Source organism: Sminthopsis crassicaudata, chromosome 2 (genome assembly GCF_048593235.1).
Source record: "Sminthopsis crassicaudata isolate SCR6 chromosome 2, ASM4859323v1, whole genome shotgun sequence".
In the NCBI taxonomy this organism is placed as follows: Eukaryota; Metazoa; Chordata; class Mammalia; order Dasyuromorphia; family Dasyuridae; genus Sminthopsis; species Sminthopsis crassicaudata.
In genome coordinates this window covers 520,862,075-520,885,725 of record NC_133618.1, presented here as the reverse complement: position 1 = coordinate 520,885,725, position 23,651 = coordinate 520,862,075, and the positions used below count along the sequence as shown (strand labels likewise).

Below are 23,651 nucleotides of genomic sequence, written 5' to 3'. Positions count from 1 at the left end.
GTAGCCCAGGTGTTATGCAGATTAATACACATTCAGCCCAAAGTCATCAGAAAGTAGATTGAGAAAATGTGCGAAGAAAGCAACTACTGCCTTCATGAAAGATCTAAATACATGATAATAAAGAGTTATTATAGAGATTTCAAAGAAGAATAATTATGCTGCCATTAAAGAAATCTTTTATTCTACAAACATTTGTCAGCTGTCGAGAGAGGACCAATCTCAGACAATGTTCCCAGAAGCCATTCATCAATCCTGAGATTGGGAAGCACCTTCCTCTGAGTGACGGAGCGCAAGATGCTCCCTCTTCTCCTTGGCTCCCCAGCAGACTCACCGACAGACATCCACCAGCCGATCCAGCTCGGGGCAGCTGCACTCATACAGACTCCTGCAGCTCCCGTGGCTCTGGTTCATCAGGTCTCCCAGCAGCTGGATAGCATTGGCAGGTGCTTCCTCACAGATCTTCTGAAACTGCAGCACTCTGGCTGCCTCACTGAACACATGCTTTGCGCGCTGGTACAACTTGAAGACAGGCACTTGGTAAAACAAATAATAAATAAAGGGAGACATGCTTAGAAATAGTTACAGAATTCCTGTACCAAGGCAATTGTCCCTAGCCAAAGCTGACATTCATATAAACTAATCTTAGTTTCAGTAAATAAAACCCCCAAATGATGCATGTGTGCATGTGTATTTTAAAAAACAACCCTGTCTCCAAATTATTCCATATGTGTGTGTGTGTGTTTTAAAAAAAACCAGCATTCTCACTCACATGAACTGATGTTAAGTGAAATGAGTAGAACCAGGAGATCATTTTATATGGCAACAACAAGACTACACAATGATCAGTTATGATGGCTGTGGCTCTCCTCAACAATGAGATGATTCAGACCAGTTCCAATGATCTGGTGATGAAGAGAGCCATCTGCACCCAGAGAGAGGACCCTGGGAGCTGAGTGTGGACCACAACATAGCATTCTCATGCTTTCTGTTATTGTTTGCTTGAATTTGTTTTCTTTCTCAGGTTTTTTTTTTCTTTCTAGATCCTATTTTTCTTGTGCAGCAAGATAACTGTATGGATATGTATACATATATTGGATTTAACATATATTTTAATATGTATTGGAATACCTGCCATCTAGGGGAGGAGGAAAGGGGAAGGAGGGGAAAATTAGGAGGAGAAGGTTTTGCAAGAGTCAGTGTTGAAAAATTACCCATGCATATGTTTTGTAAATAAAATGAAGGGGTTGGACTAAATGATTTCTTTGGTCCCTTTAACTCTGAATCTATGATCTTAAGATCTTATTAGAAAGCAAAGCAGCTATTCAATTAGCCAACAGACATTTACTTAGTGCCTATAAGGTGTCAGGAAGAAGCAATGTGGTAGAGGGGAAGGAAGTTAGCAGGATCTGGACTTGAGTCCTTGCTCTGACATACTGGCCAGACAACCCTTCAGGGTCCATGCAATCCTCAAAGACCACAACAGAAGAAGTAGAGTCCATATTCAGTGTTCCTAAGTCCAGACCATTCCCTTTACTTCCCACCCCCAAAATGCCAGGCATTTGGCTAAGGCATTGGGAATAATATGATAAACCGAAATAGTCTATGAATGACCTCTTGGAGCTTACATGATGTCAGTCAATAAATAGTATGTGTTTTCTATGTACTAGGCACTACGTTAAACACTGGAAACATAAAGGAAATGTAGAAGTTAGCCTCTGCTTTTGAAGAGCTCATAACCTAAAAATGCAAAAAATTATGTTCAAACAAGCCATATATTTATGTAGGATAAATTGAAAATACTCAAAAGAGGGAAGGCACTCGAATTAAGGATAGGAAAAGCTTCCCAAAACAGATGGGATTTTAACTGGGGCTTAAAGAAAGTCAGGAGGCCTTCCAGGTCTGGGGGAATAGGAGGAGTAGATACCCAAGACTGGAACATAGAGTACTTGGTTTGAAGAATAGCAAGGGAGTACATAGGGACTAACCTGTTATTTCACTCATATAGGGAATTCTCTTGGTGAGGCTGGTATTTCCTCTGCCATTTAGACACAGGGAAATTGGAACAAAAGACCACCTCCTTGTAGAAACTCAGTATCTGAGTGGTAAAGTTTTGCTCCTTGACTTGGAAGTGGCTTGAGCCTGTGAATTTGTTCCAAATGACTTGCCATCTTCATGACTTCTTTCACCTTATCACCAATACTGATCAGCATGGAAGCTTTAATCTGGGCCATCTCTTAACTAGAGCTGGTTTGCTCGTTATTAAGTAGCCTTTTCCCAAGAACTCACCATGCTAGAGCCAGGCTCAGTGCACATTACCCAACGTTCAGCCTATAACAGTTAAGAACAAGCTACCTTCTGGTCTGTTTCCCCAGCAGCTGATACCTAAGGCATGAGCAAACTTGTCTGGCTACAAGCAATTTCAATGATCTGATTTCCCTGTGTCTAAGCCAGGGACTCAGCAGCAGTATCTTTTTTACCAAAGGCTAGATGGCATGGGTCTGTCCAGGCACAAAGCTGTGATACATCTCCCTGAGTTAATGGTAACAGGGCAAGTTTGTGCCCTCTCAGGCTCAAAGGACAAAACTTCCACTAAGATTTTCGCAGTGCTAAAGGTGTTAGATGAATATCAGCCACCATCACCCATGTATATGGAGAACTTGCTACTTTCAACACAAGGGCCAGATTTTCAAAGGAATCCTGACCATCTAAACCTTGTTGAGTTTCACCAACAGTTAGTGTTCCCTTCACTCCATTAACTACATGAGGGACTTTTCTTCCTTTAGCTTCTACTGCCAATAGCCAGGCCAGAGTCCTGCCTTCACGAAGCAGTCTGACTAACCAAGCAGCCCACTTTTTTTACATATAATGACATTAATGCTCACATTTTCATAGGTTTTCAGGTTTGATCCAAAAAAATAAATAAATAATGATGAGTCACAATTAAAAAAAACAAAAAAACAAAACTTCATGCCTTGGTCTTCAGTGAATACTGCAGGCAGAAGAAGTCTAGATAATGGGAAAGCCGGCCCCTAAATCAGGACTGCCAAGCCCCAGCTTACAATTGTTTCATTCCTCAAGTTCCTTCATAAGGCAAACAATTATTTGGAATTCAAAAGGCATCCCACCCCACCCCATCAACAATGCTATTTACAGTTACTAGAGATAGCAAATAAATTTGCTAAGCCAGCTTACAGGAGCCTATTTAACTAAGAATGTACATTAAAATTGAAAACAGTAGCTTTTGCCTTAGGGCAATGCCCTGTATCACAGGTTTAGGCAAAGGATTCTCTAAAAATCTCACGTCTTCATAACGTGTTCATGGCAACAGAAGCAGAGGAGAGAGTAGAGGAGGATTAGGAGGAAAGGTGTCAGTCTTTTGCGAAGATTACTTGTAAGAATTTCTATCAGAGAAGCCTGCAGTCAAATATCATTCCAAATGATATGACAAAAGCACAAAAAAGATAATCAAAAGGAAAAAAAATACCTGTAACAATAGCAAATTACTCCCAACACTGAAAGGCAGGAAAGGCAGGTAAATTGGTAATTTTCACTTCACTTAAAGATTTATCTCCAGTTCTCCTTGGAATGAATCTTCCACTTCAGCCAAATGGAAGTAGGGTTGCTATTTGTCCTTCCTTCTTAAACAGGACCATGACATCAGGGAGGGGATGCCAGGGCATGCAGGTGAATTGGAAGGGAAGGCTGGGCAAGTTCACTGGCCTCCCTTTCCCCTCCAGAGCCCTCTGGGTCCAGGGGCCAGAATGAGATCAGGATACTTGGAGATGGCCCTGGATGCAGGGGGAGATCCTGGCCTTTTGAAGCTCAGGTCTTGAACAGGTCCCAGGTGGACTGAGGCTGCACCCATTCAGTGATTGGTATAGCAGAATCAGGAAGATCCAAATCAAATCTCACCTCAGATATTTACTCCTAGCTCAGTGACCTTGGTCAAGTCACTTAAGCACTGTCTCAGTGACCTCGGGCCTACCTCCCAGGATTGCGGTGAGAATCAAAAGAGAGCATATATGTAAAGCACTTATCACAATGCCTGACACATAGTAGTTGCTATATAAATGCTAGCTATCATCATCATCATCATCATTATTCCTTACATTCAGAGTGACTGGGTTCAGATTTTACCTCGAGTACTTAACTAGCAATGTAACCCCAGGAAAATCCCTTTGATCTTCTCAGTTTCCTCACCAGTAAAATAAGGACAATAACAACACTTATTTCTCCGTCTTGTTGTGAAGATGAGATAATGTACAGAAAACACTGGATAAATGTTTAAGCATTATTGAGGTACCACTTACAATTATTATTACTGTTACCTTCAACATACCAGTATACTTTCTCACCTCCATTCAAACATTATCACCCACCATCAAATATTCTCCTCTCCCTTCTTAAATTATCAAAATCCTACCAGTCTTTCAAAATCAATCTCTACTTCCCTCGGTTTCTCTGTCACTGGGACAGACAGCTCAGGATCAGACAACAGGCATGGTCCCTGCTCTCAAGGAGCTGACAGTCCAATGAGGAAAACAACCTGCAAACAACTATGTACAAACAAGATACAGACAGGATAAATTAAGCATAAACAGGGCCCGATGGGTGCTACTGCAGACAACATATGCAAAGTGGTCTGAATGGAAAGAAGATGGCTTCCTCAAGCAACTACCACTAAACTGCTCCTTTTTTTTTTTTTTAAGTTAAGCTCAGTTTCAGACTAAATGTATAAAATACCAATTTTAAGATTACATATGTTTCGATTTACTCCTAAACAACTTTACTTCCCCCTAATCAAAGACTGGGCCACAGAGTCTGTGGTTTACTTGGGAGATTCTTTTCCCCCTTAAAAATTCTTCTGAGACATCAGTTCCAAAGTCCTGACTAGGACAGCCACACAGTGCCTAAGACACTGTTAGCTAAGAGTTAGGGGTATATTCTGTGGAGAGTGGATTGTGTATACTCAAGAGAAAGTTTTGGTCACTGAACTTATAATATGATATACAAATAAAACTTTAAAACAACAGTTTCAAGTGAATTTCCAACCAAGAGTAACCCTCTCATTTTCATTCAAAATTCCTCATGTTCAAGACTCAACTGTGACTTGTGTTCAGACTCAAGACTCAACCAAGATAAGAAATATTCTAGTTTTCTCAGAGCAAATGATAGCACCCCACAGAAATCAGGCATATAACAAGGTTTATCCCAGCTGATATATAGGGAGAGACCTTGGAAATCACCAAAATCATACCTTCTCATTTTATAGGTGAAGATACTCAGTCCCAGAGTAAAAAAAAAAAAAAAAAAAAAAAAAAAGATATAAAAAAAGATTTGCCAAGGTTGCCCAGTTGATAAATAAATAAACTAGGATTCAAACTTCTTCTCCTTTTATATCTTTATATTTCCATATTCCACACCTATAATAATACTCCTCTAAATATCCCATCCTCAAAATATTTCTTTCATTAAAAAAAGGGAGAATTTCCAAGAAGAATCCTCTTAGGATCTATCTGAAGGTGATGTATGAGTTTTCCATAGCTCACCTACTTTAGTAAATCACCACTAAACAGTAGTAACTCTAGAATAAGTTGAAACAAGCCTGTTTTCAATTGTGACGTAAAGCTCTTGCCAAGGGCTAGAACAGATCCCAGAGACCACCCTTTGGGAAGCAACTTTTTACTTGCCTGTTACTTTGCAGTGCTTGGGGGTCTGCTGTTCTGGCACAGCACACAATGGCAAGTGGACAGATCTCTACTGGACATATATCAAGGTGTCTGAAACAGGGTCCATGATAATTTTGCTTACAGCTTTGACATTGGGTTTGTCTTCAACCTCACAGAATCCTGGAGAGTAATCGTGTCATTAAAAAATGGGGGAAACTGGGTTTTTGCATCTTTCTTTGCTGATGTGCTCCCATTAAGAATCAGAGTGCATACAAAATGGCTTCCCTGTCCCCAATACATATATGCAATAATGAGCTTCTAGTTATCTCACAATAGGAAACTTGAAGCCATAATTTGGAAATGGGCTATATTTTTAAAAAACTAGAAAACATATTGGATTAACAGCAAGGAGTAGCTGTGCTACTATAGGTAAGCTACTTGCTCATTCATTAAAATGAGATAATGGGATTTGACTTGGTGATCTCAAAGGTATTTTTCCAGCTTGAAAATATCATACTCTGAATATAAAGAACTTTCTTGAAAAATTTATGAGATATCCTGTAAATTTATGAGACTGATACTTTTTAGGTTGTTGTTGCACAGTTAATGAATCAAATCCTGAAATAATATAATGATATAAGTTATTATATCTCATTGGTAATAGCAACACTTTGCTGAAGTGAAATATCAGTGATAATTTTATTTCTTGAAGAGCTTTCATTTTCAGTGAATTGGATTTCATTTTTGCAGATGAAAATGTTTCTTTTGTCAATGACATATATTAGAGACCAAGAAGCCAATTGGCTCATCTATGAATTATCAATAAAGGCATAAGTTTGCAGATAGGGGAGTTTTGACCCTCCCTTTTTTTTGAGGCATTCTGATACCTCTAAGACATATTTGTGTGTGTGTCCTATGGTGAATTTTGGAATCAATTCATGTGGCCTAGGTTCTACGTAAGGCCTTAGGTATCAATCACCAAACATTTATTGACAACATGCTATATGAAAGTTACTAATATTACTAAAACTGTGTAAGATTCAAAAAGGTACTTGTGCTCCTTTTTTGCACTTAACTGACTTAACAGCATCTTCAATAGAAAAGTAATAATAATAATAATAAAGTTGACACTTACATATTGCTTTAATGTTTGCTTTTATAAACAATCTCACTGGAGCATCACAAATAATAAGATGTGTATTATAGGCCTCATCATCTCTAGTTTAGATGAGAAAGAAGATACTAGATTCAAGGAAAACATTTGGAAGGCTATTACCATGGTCTAGGTGAGAACTATTTAAAGTCTAATTGAATGGAGAAGAAACAAATGTGAGATTACACTGGCAGAATCAATGGAACTTGGTAATGTGAATCTAGAGTTAGAGGGCATTTAGCTGAGAAAAGTAGGGTGAAAATAAGATTGGGGAACCTCGTAAAGATTTAGTAGAGAATGAGTTTGAAATAAAATTCAGCAAGAAAAAGAAAGAGTGGGCCAAGATGGACTAATGTGAAGCTGGTGAGTCCCAGGTGTGCAATGAGCATGGATGTGAGAGAGGCTGTGTCCAGAGATATGGTGAATTAGGGGTTTCGTAATACCCTTTATAGAGATGGATGCCAGTTTGAGGAGATAAGGAGATTGGAGGAAATTCAAGGTTTCTAGTAATATAGGGTTTCATATGACTCTTTTGAATCAAGTATTTTCTGAGCTTTCTTTGGGAAGAGAGTTCTAAGGGGGATCAAAGGTAACAAATAAGCATGTTTTTGAATAATAGCCTCTTGACTTTGGTTGGAACAATGCAGCTATTGGATACAGTTGGAATTAGACCCATAATTTCAAGGGTATAGGAAATTCCGATATAGGAAGCGAAGGGCAGAATAAAGGACAGCTAGAGGGCACAGAGGATAGAAAGCTGGACCTGAAATCAGAAAGACCCATTTTCCTGAATTCAAATCTGGCCTCAGACACTTCCTAGCTTTGTGACCCTGGGCAAATCACTTAACTCTGTTTGCCTCAGTTTCCTCATCTGTAAAAAGGTTTAGAGAAGGAAATGGCCAACCACTCCAGGATTTTTGCCAAGAAAACCTTAGATAGGGCTCAAAGAGTCATACACAACTGAAATGATGAGCAACAATAAAAGTGAGAAACCTGCCTACCAAAGCAGGTGGTACTCTGAATCTTAGTCTTAGAAAGCTGCCTAAAACACTGAGAAGTGGAAGGGACTTGCTGAGGTTCACAGAGCCAGTAGAGGTTCATATTGATTTTGAGGCCCATTCTCTCTATCCACTATGATGTGTTTCCTCTTACCAATGTGAAGGATTATGGTTATACCTAAGGAAAACTTCTGTGAGTGGTGTGAAGAAGCTGAAAAAAGAAGGTAGCAAAGACAGCTTCTAGGAGGTCATGGAGAGGAGAGATCTGATAGCCCCGAGAGTCAGAATCCAACCCACTGGTCAGGTAAGAAGAAAAGAAAGAATTAAAGATAGCAGTGGAGTTTTAAAGATGGGAAATAAGTCTGATTCTTTTTGTACAGCAAAACAATGGTTTGGACATGTATACATATATTGTATTTAATTTATACTTATTTAATGTATTTAATTTAATTTATTAAATTATTTAATTTAACATATTTAACATGTCAACCTGCCATCTGGGAAGGGGGGTGGGGGGAAGGAGGGGAAAAATTAGAACAAAAGGTTTGGCAATTGTCAATTTTGTAAAATTACCCATGCATATATCTGGTAAATAAAACTATTAAAATAAAAAAAAATAAAGATGGGAGATAATGAATGGCAAGAATATGAATAAAAATAACATCATGAAGTTCCTTCAGGGAGAAAGATTATAAGCTTAGTTTAGGGCACTGTTAAGTCTGACGTATCAATGAGACACTTAGATGGTTATGTTACATCAGTTGTTGGTGATATGGATCTGGAGCTTAGAAAACAGATCACGTGTAATGGAAATATGAATCTGAGGGTTCTCCAAGTAGAAGTGAGATCTGAAATCATGAGACAAAGTGAAACTGTCCGCGAGACAACGGATAGAGGGAAAAAAAAGTTAAGGGCTTAGGGCAGAAAGTTAGGAGACAAGCAAAGGGCTCAGGAGGAATATGAGAAAATAGAGTGAAAGTGCGCAGCAGGTCAAAGAGAGTGGAGGCTTCATGGATAAAGTAGCATCTGAGTTGCCTGGAATAGCCAGAAAAGCCATCACGGAAGAAGTTCTAGATGGTCTTTAAGATATTCCAGGATAAGGGAGGCAGGAAGAACTAAAGCCTAGAAGTAGGAGTGACCATGAAAAGGTTGTAAACATTGGGAATCAGGTTAGATAAGAATGCAGCACAGTAAGATTCAACATGGAAGAGCACTGGCTCTGAAATCAGAGGACATGAGTTTGAATCCTTCCCCTGACACTCTCTGTGAGAACTTGAGTCCCACTTTCCCTATCTGTAAAACAAGGAAAAGTTGGACTGGATTGTCAGTGGGGTTCCTTTTAGCCCTAGATTTGTGGCGAGATGGCCTGGTCCTTTAAAATTGAAGCCTCATGGTTATAGTGCTCAATCAGCCCAGGTTAAATCCTGAGAATGAAGCATGAGAAATCTTTATTATTGAAATGGAAATGCCCCAGGATTTCATACTCTAAAATGTGGTTTCTACAATCTGGGAAAGGGCCTGGTGGAAGGATCATCACCATGGGATTTTTAGACATAACTCATAAATATCCACCACCAAGAGGAAGAAAGGAATCAAAATTCATATTACGTGAGAGAATATTCCACTGATGAAATTAGTTACCCTTACAAAATGGTATAGAACATCATGCAACTGGTCAGCTTCACTCAACACACAGCTCTCTGATACACTAGAACAAGGTCTGGTTTCCAAGAACAGATTGCCAAAGGGGGATGGGAAAAACCGCTTCTTAATCCATTTAAGGGTGCTCTTTTCTTGTGCAACAAAGTTATGATAAGTTTTTACTCTGAGGCCTAATTCACAGTATTTTGGGGCATTTGTTCAGTAAGATGGAAAAACACTATAGATGCCCCATTGAAGTCATTGTGGTTTCACATTTATTTTTCAAGTAAAATTATTTTTCATAAATGTGAAGTTTTGAAATTGTCAAAGCCACAAAAATAAACTACCGTTTTAAGGCACATTAGGAGCCCATTCCCCTGCTGAAAAGACAAAATTAAATTAGAATTTTACATTTAAAAGAACAATTTCTACCTGCTCTTTAACAACAAAACCACTCATAGAAAAAGAACAAAAAAGGAAAGTAATTTATGCTTTCAACACTGACCACATTGATTCATAAAAAACTGAATTCCAAAGGAATTTATGAAAATTTAAAACTCTATGACATCAAGTCACCATGTGACTAGAGTGTAGCATTACTTCATGCATTTATAGCCTCTCTTACTTAGATTTTCAAAAGTATTATTCCAAGTAAGAACCATATGTCCCCTTCATGTAAAATATTAACTACTGGAAGTTGTGAAGGGCCAAGGCCACTAGCATTATTTCTCATTTTTCTCATTTCAAATCCAATCCAATGTCACTGCCCTTTATGTTATAGAAGTTATGAGTTACTAGGGATCACAAGAGTGATAGATTTAAAGTTGGAAATAATCTTAGAGGTCATCTAGCCTTAGAGATGATTACAATTTAGGAAAAGAGATTTGTGAATCAGGCAACTAAGCTAGAAGAGTTTCCAGTTCTCTTAACAACCCTGAGCTGGAACGATTTATCTGTCACTCCTGAAAAACATATTGTACTTATTTAAGTTTATGCCTCTGCTCATGCTGTATATACAATGAGCAATGTCCTCTATCCACCATCTTTTAGCAACTCAATCCCATGCCATTTCTTACACGATGCCTCCTCTCATCAAACTAAGAGGCAGTAATTTCCTTCTCACTTATAATACTCTAAAACTTAGTTTTTTATAACTCAATTGTCACTTATTGTCACATATTATAGTTGTGTTTGTTATTTTTTGGACTAGATCTATGATTTTATGGATCTATATAGCACAGAACTGGGAAAATGCACCCAACCAATGCCATTCACGGCTTCTCTGAAATTTATACCCTTAGAGAGTTTCCTAGAACACTGAGAAATTAAATGACTTGTCCATGACTGTCCTACATTCAGGCAGTATCAGAGGCAGAATGAATCCATGTTCTTCAAGGCTCCAGAACTAGTTAGTTCCCTATAATGAATGACAAGTATCATGTTCTCAGCCTGAAGGTCCTTCAGAGTAGAGCAGGAACCAAATTAAAATGTAATTGAGAAATGTTTAATAAAACAAACAAAAATGAATACAATGCAACATAGAAATATTAATTTGTGTTTTTTTTAATTCAATAAATTTCCCACAGGTATTTCTCTCTATTTGAGTTTGACCTTACTTTTCTATGCTACTCAGGCCCTATCTCTTATCAGTTGTTCAGTCATTTCAGTTATATGTAACTTTACTTGAGGTTTTCTTAGCAGACACACCACAGTAGTTTGCCATTTCCTTATCCAGTTTATTTTAGAAAGGAGACAAAAACAGTGACTTTCCCAGAGTCACCCAGCTAGTAGATGTCTGAAGCCAAATTTTAACTCAGGAACCTAGCTCCAGGTCCTTTGTGCCATCCAGATGCCCCCTCATGGCTTTTATTAGACTGCAAATTTCTTTAAGGTAGGGGAAAAGTTTTGTGCATTTTTGTATATCTCAAAGCACTTTTCACAGGGCTAGCACTCAATATTTCTTGAGCAAGTAAATCTACCACTCTCCTAACTCCTCATTCTCACTAGGTTTCATAAATCTTGGACCACGCAGAGGTTTGTAGACTTTACTTCCCACTTCATGAAAAATAATCTGATCATTTCCCTTTCCTCAATTTTACATGTCCCTAAAATTAATTAGTATCTAACAGAAAGTAGCATCAGAGAGGCAATCTTATGTGATATCATGCAAATAAAATAACTTGTAGTCTTAAAAACCTGGATTTGAATGACTTTCCCTAACTGTCTGGCTGGCCCTTTGATCTCAAGCAACTTACTTTGACTTCCTGGAAATTCTGTCTCCACATGGGTAAAAATGGAAATAATCACACTTTCAGAACTCACCTCAGAAGGCTGAAGCTTTATTTTGTGGACTACATTTTATACAAGGAACTGTTGTTAATTTAAAATGTGGATGATCGGAAAATTTTCTAATTTTCTCATTTAAAAATGAACTAAATTAAGTTTGTGGTTCGTTTTAAAATTTTTATTTCCATGACTGTCAATTAATTCTTTTCCTGTGGGTTGATAGACAAAAAAAAAAAAAAAAAAAAAGTTCCATACTCCTGATCCTGTTAGCCTGAGGCTGTTAATTCTTTTTACCTCCCTCTACTAAACTATGCTAATAACATACCAAGAATCATCTTACTTAACTCTTTTTTGAAGTATTTTATTCCCCTGTTCTGAAAACTGCAGCTCTCAGTAGTTTCTTATTTCAATTCTGTCACACTTAACCAAGATGAAACACAACCACATGTGCAAAAACGCTTTGAAAACTATAAAGCAACGAGCACAGTGATATAGGAAAAGTGCTGAATGAAGGATCAGTAGAGAAGTGGGTTCAAATCTTGCCTCTAACACTTGTTTGGTCAATGTGGATTTAGAGCTGGAAGGAAATTTAGGGAACATGGAGTTCAATCTCTTCATTTTACAGTTAAGAAAAATGAGATTCAGGGGGAAAAGTTAAATGGCCAAAAGAATAAGTGCCACAGCCAAAATTTTAATCGAGGTGGCCCAGTGGATAGAGCTCCAGGCCCTTGAGTCAGGAAGACTCTGCTTCAGACACTTAGCAGCCGGGGGACTGAGCAAGTCACTTATCTCCGTTTGCCTCAGTTTCTCCATCTCTAAAATGAGCTGGAGAAAGAAATGACAAATAATTCCAGTATCTTTGCCAGGAAAATCCCAAATGGCATCACAAAGAGTCAGACCTGATTGCAAGGACTCAACAGCAATCTCTGACACCAAAACCAAACTTCTTTCCCACTGTACTGCATAAGTCACTATAATTTCTATAAGCCTCTATGTTTCCCCATAAAAAGGGATGATAATAACAACTGTAGCACCCATCTCACAGGGCTATTAAGATCAAAAGGGAATTAATATGCATAAAATATTTTGTCGCCCTTAAGATGCTCTGTGAATCTCAGGTAATTATCATCACTTTAATTATGTGTCAGAGACAATCTCAAGATTCATTAAATACAATATGTTTTACTGAAGAAACAGAAGGGAGGAAAGTGGAAGAAACCATAAGCAAGAAATTAGAAATCTAGAAATACTCTTTAGCAACTTTAAAGTACAATCTCCCTCCCCCCCCCAAAAAAAGGAGAGTTCTGAATATAACTCTTCCCTCCCGAAAAGCTGGACTACTCCATTAATTATTTCTTATTTGTATTTATATGTTGCTATTGAGTCATTTCAATCGCATCTGACTCTGTGAGCCCATTTGGAGTTTTCTTGGCAAAGACACTGTTGTGGTTTGTTATATACCTCTACAGCTCATTTTACAGATGAGGAACTGAGGCAAATATTTATATATATATATATATATATATGTTTATTGTTTCCCCCATTAGATTATGAGCTCCTTGAGATCACACCGTCTTTTTCCCTTTTTTTTTGGAGGGGGTAATTGTTTAAAGAAAAGCTTTGTCCTCAATAATGAAGCAAAACAGAAAAAAAAAATGTAAAGAAGTTTATTGTAGCACCCAAGGCAAAAACCCATTGAAAGAGGTTGGGCATTGAGTTCAAACCACATTTTTTTAAAAGACCAATTTCATAATGAGAAGATAGTCTTGATAGGTGCACAGTAGAGAATAGATCAGTTACAATCCAGATAAATGCAGATTTTTGAAAATGGACCAAAGCACAAATAGTTGCCCTTTTCTACTCTCAGGCTGTAATGTACTGTGGCCATTCTACGAGAGGGCTGGCATATATAACTAAGAAAGAAAGAGTGATGGGAAATCATGAGTTCACTTGAATTTACTTGTCAGTAGAGGCTAAAATCTACAAAGTATCTTTAGCATTTAATACATTTTAGCATTTAATTTAATACATTTACAGCATTCAATACATTTAATAGCAAAATGTTAACTAATTTAGTATTGGAGATTTCATTTGTTATCCAATCTCAGCTGTAATAACGTTTACCATACTTCCAAATATATAAGAATTTAACAAATGCTTGTTGATTGATTAAGAACCAGACCATGATATCAAGCAGAAAATATGGTTTCCACTGTTCCCAAAACAACAAACTTTTCATATAGAAAGAGTATACCTCTACAAAACTATGGACCTTTCTGAGTTGATTTTGATAGGTCAATACTGGAAGGTAAAATTGCAAAACCTGACAATATGGAAAAGCAACCTAATGCACATAAAAATAATGTAAGATATACCTATTAATTCTAAAGTGAAAATAAAAGGAACACTAGTTCAGAGCAATAATAATAGCGTATTCTAATACACAAAGTATAATATATATTAGAAGTGTAAATGTTATAAATAAGTAAAGAGCAGAAATCTCAGTGGAAATTTAATTGAAAAGAATGTAAAACTGGGAACTTGGCAATGGAATGGTCTAAGAACCTATGATTTAACTGTTGTGAGTTCTCCTTCCATGCATGGTAGTCATAATTCTTCTGCTTTTTAATATATGGCTTTTGGGGGGTGCTGCAGTTGCACTACTCACTATGAGTCCAATCTGGCATGGAAATACTCCCCAATTAGCTGTATTTGGTCCTTGGATATGAGACATACAATCAATCCATCGCCAAGCTCTATTAAATGCCCCTCTACCCAGCCAGACTTTGTGTTTCTCTAGCACAGTCAGCAATAATCTAGGATCTCCCCTATAATTTTAATGAGGCATTAATAGAGAATGTTAGGGAAGGAATGAAGGAATATATTTGTTTTAAATTAAACAAATATAACAAAATGGGAAGGGGAAAAGCAATATACATATAATAAAGATATATGTTTGCAATGTAATCCATTAATCTGAGTAGAATGTGGAAAGGAAGGAATAGAGCAGAAAGCATTTAGGGAAGAATAGAAGGGAAATAAGTAATAGTACTATGGGAGTATTCTATCAATCACCTAGTCAGACATATGTATGGACCATGAGAGTTTGAACCATGTTTTTCTAATATATATTACAAAATTGACCCAGAAGCAAGCTAGAGAAGCAATGGGAAACTTATCAGTCTTATCTGCTATAAGTCTAATTCTGCTTGAGGCAAAATTTCTGAGAAATTCTTGGCTTGACTTGCTGTCAGTTTCATCTCTCAAAACAAAATAAAGCAAAGAAGGAAATTGCTATTCAAGACTTAATGTCAACTATCTCACACACACAAAAATACACAGATTGTTGACTTTGTTAAAATAAAGGGAAGCTTGGGAAGAAGTTGCTCATGTAATCTTGAACATATAATCTTGAGGGAACATTAATCCAAATTAGACAATTTAGACTTTGGGGAAGAAGAGTTCAAAAAATTCAGAAAAAAAAAAATAGCTCTGCTCTGACATCGACACTAAAGATGGTAAAGATGGAATGGGGTTTATGAGATGGGATTCGAAAATGAAGATGTGAACACTTTTTTTTTCCCCCTGAGGCTGGGGTTAAGTGACTTGCCCAGGGTCACACAGCTAGGAAGTGTTAAGTGTCTGAGACCAGATTTGAACTCATGTCCTCCTGAAATCAGGGCTGGTGCTCTATCCACTGCGTCACCTAGCTGCCCCCAGATGTGAACACTCTTAATGAAGAAAAATAGTAAAACACAAAAGGAAATGATGTGATGAATCAATGTCCTAATGAACTCAGATTTTTTCCCCTGAGGCAATTGGGGTTAAGTGACTTGCCCAGGGCCATGTTAAGTGTCTGAGGGTAGACTGGAATTCAGATCCTCCTGATTTCAGGGTCAGTGCTCTATCCACTGTGTCACCTGGCTGTCCTTGAACTCAGATTTTTGTGCATCACAAACCTGAAAGAATGTGCAAAAGAACAAAGAAGGGGCAGACTCAACCCTTGGGTGAGGATGGAGAGAAGGCAGAACTAAGCAACCAAGACTTACCTGGCTTTTCCTTTCTCAGGAAGAAGCACCTTCAAACTGGACAGAGTAGAAAACAATGTAAAGCAGAACTGGCAATTCAAGGAAAAGAAGATATTAGTAAGCAAGCTTAAGTAAAGTAACCATAAAAAAGTAGCCAAAAGAAATGTCTCTAGGGAGCACCAAAGCATAGCTTTCAGATTTCACTGTCATTCTAATGGACAGTATCATCTAATGAATAGGATAGCCTTGAAAATATAAGCAAGTTTTGAGCCAATTACAAATCTAAAAGACTGAGCCACAAGTGATAAAATGCAAATAGCAGCCACAGAAAATCCCATGGGTCACAACTTGTACTTCTTAAAAGGCCCCAGCATATATTCAGACTAACCAGTTGTTCAACAATTATCACTAGTATTGAAGTTTAAAAATATAAAGACTATTATACATCCCCCTAGCTTTAAGAAACTGATAACTTAATATAACTCAACCATTTAAATTAGTTTGTCATTTTTCACATACCAAAAGGATTTTTTCCTTTACCAAAATATCCGTTTTGGATTCCTTCAAGTTGCCAGCTTGTCTGCTGAATTTAAAATACAATTTTGTTTACAAAAATCTGATTTACATAAATTTCTCAGAAACATATTTATTGCATAGAGTTGAATTTCATTTGTATGTAAGAGGATCCAAGATGTTCTGTTAGATAAGCACATACTCTAATCTCAATCTGTTTATAGGCCATTTATTAATTAATTTATTAATGTTGGTGGGAATAAGGACATTCATGAGATCAAAGACTCATGTTCGAGGAACTATTCTAAGTATTAAGATACTTCAGTATATTTTATTGAGTTGGATTATCCTATCTCTACTCTCACATGACACAGAGAACAAACCGCCAATGAATGCCTTCTCTTTCTATATAGTTTTGGTTCAGAATCCTCCAGAAATGATCTAACATACTAGAGACTTTTTTCTAGGTCCTTTAGCATTGTAAGCATTCCGCATTCAGGATATTTGGCCCCAATACCCTCCTGAACCAATAGTACATCTTTTACAACATCCCTAGAACAGGGATATGCTAAAGGCTCCCTGCATCCACCATCTCTCTCTCTTTTGACCACTGGGTTAAGAGCTCTTTTGATTCTTCAAGCAACTAGTATTTCATAGCTGATAGAGATATACTAAAAGTATTCTACTCAGGGTAAAAAGATAAAAAAAAAAAAAAAAAAAGATAAAATTCTTATCTTCAGGGAATATAGTCTATAAAAGGAGATTATAGCAAGTACAGCAATAAGCACAAGGCAAGATAAAATGGCATAGAAACAAAGGAGAGATCCAAAGTGGTCTAGGAAAGTTCGAGACAGGAGGAAATGTTCAAGTTTGGAAACTCAAGGAGGGGTTCATGAAAAAGGTGGTACTGGAGCTGGGCCTGAAAGGAAAGGAAATATTCCAACAAGAAAAGATAAGGAAAGAAAGATACATTCTAGACATGGGGGGCACATTACACAGAAAAAAGAATGGCAGGATGAAATCAGGAACTATCAGTTGACCAATTTGGCTACAATAGAGAGAGTAATTTGAAATAAGGCTTAAAAAGTAGGTATAATTTATGATTATTATAATATATAATAATTTGTAATCAAAATAATATGAGATAATATTAATATGAGTAATGCTTACATAGCACTTTTAGATTTATAAAATACTTTACCAGTATCTCATTTGATCCTCACAATAATCTTGAAATGAAAACACTAAAGGTATTATGGTCTTCAAACTGAGCCTTGGGAAGTATAAATGACCTGCCCACAATGACAGACCTCGTAAGATAAATAATAAAAGTGTCCTTGTACAGAGGCGGAAAAGGAGGCTCAGGGAGGCTAGTTAACTTACACACAATCACTGAGCTAGTAAGTGACAAGGCTGAGTTCTGACTCCAAGACCAAATTCTTTATATTATCACTTCTTTACTACTTAAATAAGAAAAATTAAGGAGTCCAAGAAGTGTAGTTGTATGTATCAATAATTCCCTGGATAAAAATAGATATTAATTGTGATAACGCGAGTGTCACAATTAACAAAGGTGCATATGATTTATAATTTTTCTGAAAAATCTCAAAGCACATACAAATGTTCCACCAAATACTAACCTTCGAAATTAGACTTATCATAAGAGGACACACACCCACATACATCCACATCCACACAGCACCTTTTTAAAAAATGTTTTCCTTGTGGCAAGGAACTAGATATTGAGTGGATACCCGTCAATTAGGCAATGGCTGAGTAAGTTATGATATGAATGTAATGGAATTACTGTTCTATAAGAAATGACGAGCAGGCTGATTTCAGAAAAACTTAGAAAGCCTTGCATGATTGAAAACCTCCGGAGGATGAGTCGTCCATCGCGATTTAAGAAAGAGAAAGCTCATGGTAGGAGGGTTCATCCTCTGGAGGTTTTCAATAAACAACTTTTCTGCCTTCTACTGAGTGATTCTGAGTAGTCATTTTGGGTAAGGGTCTTCTACATCCCTCACAATAATAACAAGATTATGTGATGATCAACTGTGATGGTCTTAGCTCTTTTCAACAAAGAAAAGATTCAAGACAATTCTAACAGACGTGATGGAAAGAGCCATCCATATCCAAAGAGAGAAATAGGGAGATTGAATGTGCATCAAATCATTTTATTTTCACTTTTTTTTGTTGTTTGTATTTTCTCATGTTTGTTAGTTGGTGGTGTTGTTCACCTTTTGATCTGATTTTTCTTGGGCAGCATGATGAATATGGAAATATGTATAGAAGAAATGCACATTTAACCTATATTAGATTGCTGCTATCTATAGGAGAGGGTAAAGGGAGGGAGGGGGAAAAATTGGAACGCAAGGTTTTGTAAAAGTAAATGTTGAAAACTATCTTTCCATGTATTTGAAAAAATAAAGATCAAACTGTAAGTTAGATAATTAAGGAAACACTTCAATAAGGCAAGAAGAGTAAAAATGTAGTAGAGTAGTAGTGAATTGGATAGCTCCTTGGTTTTTATGCTTATTTTTTCATTTTAAAATTTAAAAAAAGAGTTTATCTTCCACTAAGTTGCTATAGTGTAATATCATAATATCATAATAAAAGCAACATCTGTGAAAGAATAAGTATTGATTAGAGAAATGCAAATTAAGACAATTTTGATGTACCAATTCATAACTCTCAGATTGGCTAACATGATAGGAAAAAATAATGATAAATGTTGGAGGGGATGTGGGAAAACTGGGACACTAAAACATTACTGATGGAGTTATGAACTGATCTAACTATTCTGGAGAACAATTTGGAACTATGCTCAAAGGGCTATGAAATTGGGCATACCCTTTGATCCAGTAGTATTTCTTCTGGGCCTGTATCCCAAAAAAATCATAAAAAAGGTAAAAGGACCCACAAGGGCAAAAATATTTGTAACAGCCCTTTTTGTAGTAGCAAGGAACTGGAAGCTGAGTGGATGCCCATCAGTTGGGGAATGACTGAATAAGTTATGGTATATGAATGTTATGATATATTATTGTTTTATAAGAAATAATCAGCAGGATGATTTCAGAGAGGTCCAGAAAGACTTACATGAACTGATGATAAGTGAAATGAGCAGAGCCAGGAGATCATTGTATATGGCAACCAGAAGACTTTGAGATGATCGGCTCTAATGGACTTGGCTCTTTTCCAAAACACTTGTGATGAAAAGTCATTTGCACCTAAAGAGAGGACTGTGGGAAGGGAGTGTGGATCACAACATACATAGCATTTTCACTTTGGTGGTGGTGGAGTGTTATATGCTTGCTTGCTTTTATCTTTCTCATTTTTTTTCCCTTTTTGATCTGATTCTTCTATAGCATGATAAATGTGGAAATACTGCACATGTTTAACCAATATTGGATTACTTTCCCCCTCCCTCTAGGGGAGAGAGAAGGAAATGAGAGGAGAAAAAAATCTGTAACACAAGATTTTTCAAGGGTGAATATTGAAAATTATCTTTGCATGTATTTTGAAAGATAAAAAGCTATTAGTATAAATGAACAAACAAATAGATAAATAAATTGGAAGATTTTTGTCATCCATTAAAAAAAAGAATAAGTTTTTGTTCTTTTTGTATAGTGCTACTAACCAAACTCCTATTTGGAGTAGGAAAAACCCAGTCAATGAGGAGTCTGTCCTCCAATCTTTATCTGGCTTTACTGTGTTTACAAAAATAGAATTCATGATTCTAATGCCTCATGGTCTCAGGGATGTGGGCTTCCTCCAAAAACTGGTCCAACAACAAACTCTTTCCAGCAAGACAAAACTGCAGGACCAGACTCCAAACTCCTGGGATTCTAAGATTATTAATTCTCTACCCTAGCATTTTCATAAAATTTATCCAGATTTATATTGCTGGCCTGAAATTCTATCCATGAAAAAAATTCCTGTTCATTTTCATCATGCCCTATTAATCTTATTATTAATGTTGAATATATTCAACTTAGGTCATCTGAATACTTCTAAGTCTATTTCTGCTATGAAAAGAAAGGAAAAAGTTTGGGAGAGGGGGTTGTTTTTGGTTTTTTGGTAATATTGGAGAGGAAAGGAGAGGAGAGGAGGGTGGATGGTTGGATAAGTGCTCCAACATCTTGGATGAGTGGGCAAAAATGATGCAAGCAACATAGGATGATATGACAAAGTAACCAGGCCTTAAAAGTAGATTATTGGATTCTAGATTCTGAACTTCCCATATTTTTGTTGGCAAATCTCTAACTATGAAGTGAAGGCATAGTCCAATCTGTTTAACTCTGAAAGGTTTACTTTCTAAGCATTCTTGTCTAATATCTCAAGCCTAAGCCACCTCTTCTGATATGAGGAGAACATGGAAAATGGGATCTTTCAGAACCATTTTAATAGATCCCCAGAGGTCACTATAGAGAAAAGTTAGATGGCTTAGGGATACACTATCCCACTGAAACTTTCAAAATCCTTTTATCCTTCCTCAAACCTCCCATGGAATCTCACCTTGTATTTTTACTAAAAATATTGAGGCCATTTACTTTTTCAGAATGTACTTTGCCTACTTTTTTGTCATCTCCCATCACTCAGATGTCATCTGCCACTATCTCCTCCTTTACTTCTGTGTCATATGTGTATCTCTGACAAGATAAATACCCATGAGATCCCTCATTACATTCTATCTTCTTCAGAAGACTTATTTTATAATCCCCACTCTCACTTATCTTAATCTTTCCCTGCCTACTGTTTCCCTAATCCCCACAAATACCCTCATATCTCCTCCATCCTCAAAAAAACCTCCCTTTCGTAACTCAACAACTTGAGGTCATCTGCAAAAAGTACCTCCCCTTTCCTCTCTAATTGTTTAGTCTGACTTCCAACCTCATTATTCAACTGAAACTGCTCTCTCTAAGTGACTAAGGATTGTTTAATTGCCAAATCTAATGGTCTTCTCCCATTCTTCTCTCTTCTTAATATCTCTGCATCTTTGAATACTGTCAATCACTCTAATTCTCTTTGATATTCGCTTCTTCCTAAGTTTTGGGGTTCTCTGTTTCTCTCCCTGCCTATTTAACTGCTCCTTCTTAAGTCTCCTTTGCTGAATATTCATCCAGGTCAAGACCACTAATTGTACATCCCAGAGGGATACTATACCATCATCAGCCCCCAGAGATTCAATTATCACGTCTGGCTAATGATTCTCACATCTACTTATTCAGCACTAACCCCTTTGCTGGCTCTAGACACATCTCCACCTGCCTTTGAGACATCTTGGTCTGGATGATCTAGAAACATCTTATACTCAGCAAAGGTGTATGGTGAAGACTAATTTTTCATGTATTTGGAAAATATAAAATACCATTTTAAAAAAGATATTATCCTTAATATTAAGTGACCTTCAAAGGATATTATTTGGTTCAAATCTATAGTATTCTTGATCCTTATGAGAAATCAGAACTAAGTAAATGAGTGACATTTTAATTTTTTTCTTAGGGTGCAGCTAGAAAGCTTGCCATTATTAATAATTATAATGCAATAGCTTGGATACTTCTCCAAGAATATCTATTCAGATATCATCACATTTGTGTGAGGTAATAATAATAACCATTACTTTAGAAATCATAAGACCCAAACAGTGTGGTGTTTTTGGACCATAAAGTATTTGGAACTGTGGCAGCTCTCATTCTGTTTATCAAGTAACAAGGATAGCTTCTGAACAGCCTACCATGTCATTCATTGACAGACTGGGAAAGAAAAGAACAGCAATCACATGTAAGCCTCAAAAAAATTGGCAAGTTGAATGGAACCTACAAATCACAATTTTGGGTGGAGACACTTCTTAGCAAGCTTTCTCCTCAAACCCTATCTTTCCCAGTCAATTCAACAAACAGAAATTAAGCATCACAAATGACATGGCTAAGTACTGAGACTATAATGATGACAAGAGATCCTGCCCTCAAAGAGTTTACAAGTCAAATAGGAAAAGAAAGCTAAATGTGAAAATCAGGAAGCCTTTGATTCATATTTTGCATAGGTAGGAATTTTCATGGATGATGGAATCAGCCAAGGACAAAGCTAGACAGAATATAAGTAATTAGTAGGAAGAAGAAAAGTACTTGTGATCCAACAGTTATGAGTTTGCCTCCACCACTAATTATCAGAGTCTTCAGACAAATGTTTGCTGTGAGAGAAGCAAATCTGAAAGTTTACTAAGGTCCCAATGGAAGGGAGAAGGAAGGGACTAAGCATTTCTAAGCATTTAATATAGCAGTCCAAGTGCTTTACCAATATAAGCTCATTTGATTCTTACAACAACCCTATAAGGTGGGTGCTCCTATTATTCCCATCTTACAGTTGAGAAAACTGAGGCAGACAGAGATTAAGTGATTTGTCCACGTTCACACAGTTAACAACAATAACTAACATTTACAGAATTTTCTATATGCTTTACCAATATTACCTCATTTGATCATTATAACAATCCTGGGAAGAAGGTACTTTTATTATCCTCATTTTACAAATGGGGAAACTGAGGCAAATAGAATTTAAGTGATTTGTGTCTGTGACTGACTTTGAACTGACTTCTTAACTCCACCCTGGTGTTCTATCTTTGATAGCTCCAGTGTTGTACAGACTGTCAGAATTAGGAAATTTTTGTTCTATTTTTCTTGCTAATTTCTCTTGATTACAGGAGGGACTTGGGGTTGGTGGAAGATTTTAAAGCACAAGAGGGATGCTACAAGGGAGGAAGTATACCTCCTGGATATAGGTATTCTAAAACAACACTAGTCACAGCTCTGCTCAACACCTCCCAGCAAATGCTAGTCTAACTTTGTCTATGTACCCTGCTGCTCCACATCCTGGAGGGACTACCACCAACACAGCAAAGTTATTGGTTGTTTTGGCAAGGAATGAGCATCACGGAGTCTTCTCATCTGTGTAAGCAGCAGATAGGCTATGGGATGTGGGAGTTGGATTCTTCTCCACTGAGGGTCCTGGTTGGGAATTTCTGGGGTACAGGAATAGCATCCACTCCTCTCAGTCCTGGCACAACATTTAATATAGCAGTCAATGGCCAGCCCAGGCTGAAAAGTGTTAATAAAGCCTTTAAGGAGTTATATTGTTCAGGGCCAAAATCTGAAGATTCCCAATTGCCATTGCTGTGACTATAAGCCAACTTAATATTTTCTTCTTTTTAAAAATATATGCCACAGATTCAGAAAATGTCTATCATAGTAACTGGAAAAGTGACAAATGGTTTTGTGGTGGCAAGGAATTTATCTTTTTTTTAAGTGGATGTCTGTTCACATGGAAAGAATTGAGAAACCCACAAAACATGAAAAAATAGGTA

General features: G+C 37.1%; 1 protein-coding gene across 1 annotated transcript in view; it reads right to left on the bottom strand.

Moving 5' to 3' along the window:
• Positions 1–23,651, bottom strand: part of GALK2 (galactokinase 2) — a 149,092-nt gene that overhangs the window by 7,688 nt on the left and 117,753 nt on the right. The window contains exon 9 of the mRNA XM_074294461.1: positions 332–533. Coding sequence (XP_074150562.1) covers positions 332–533 — 202 coding nt within the window. The remainder of the gene's footprint in view (positions 1–331; positions 534–23,651) is intronic.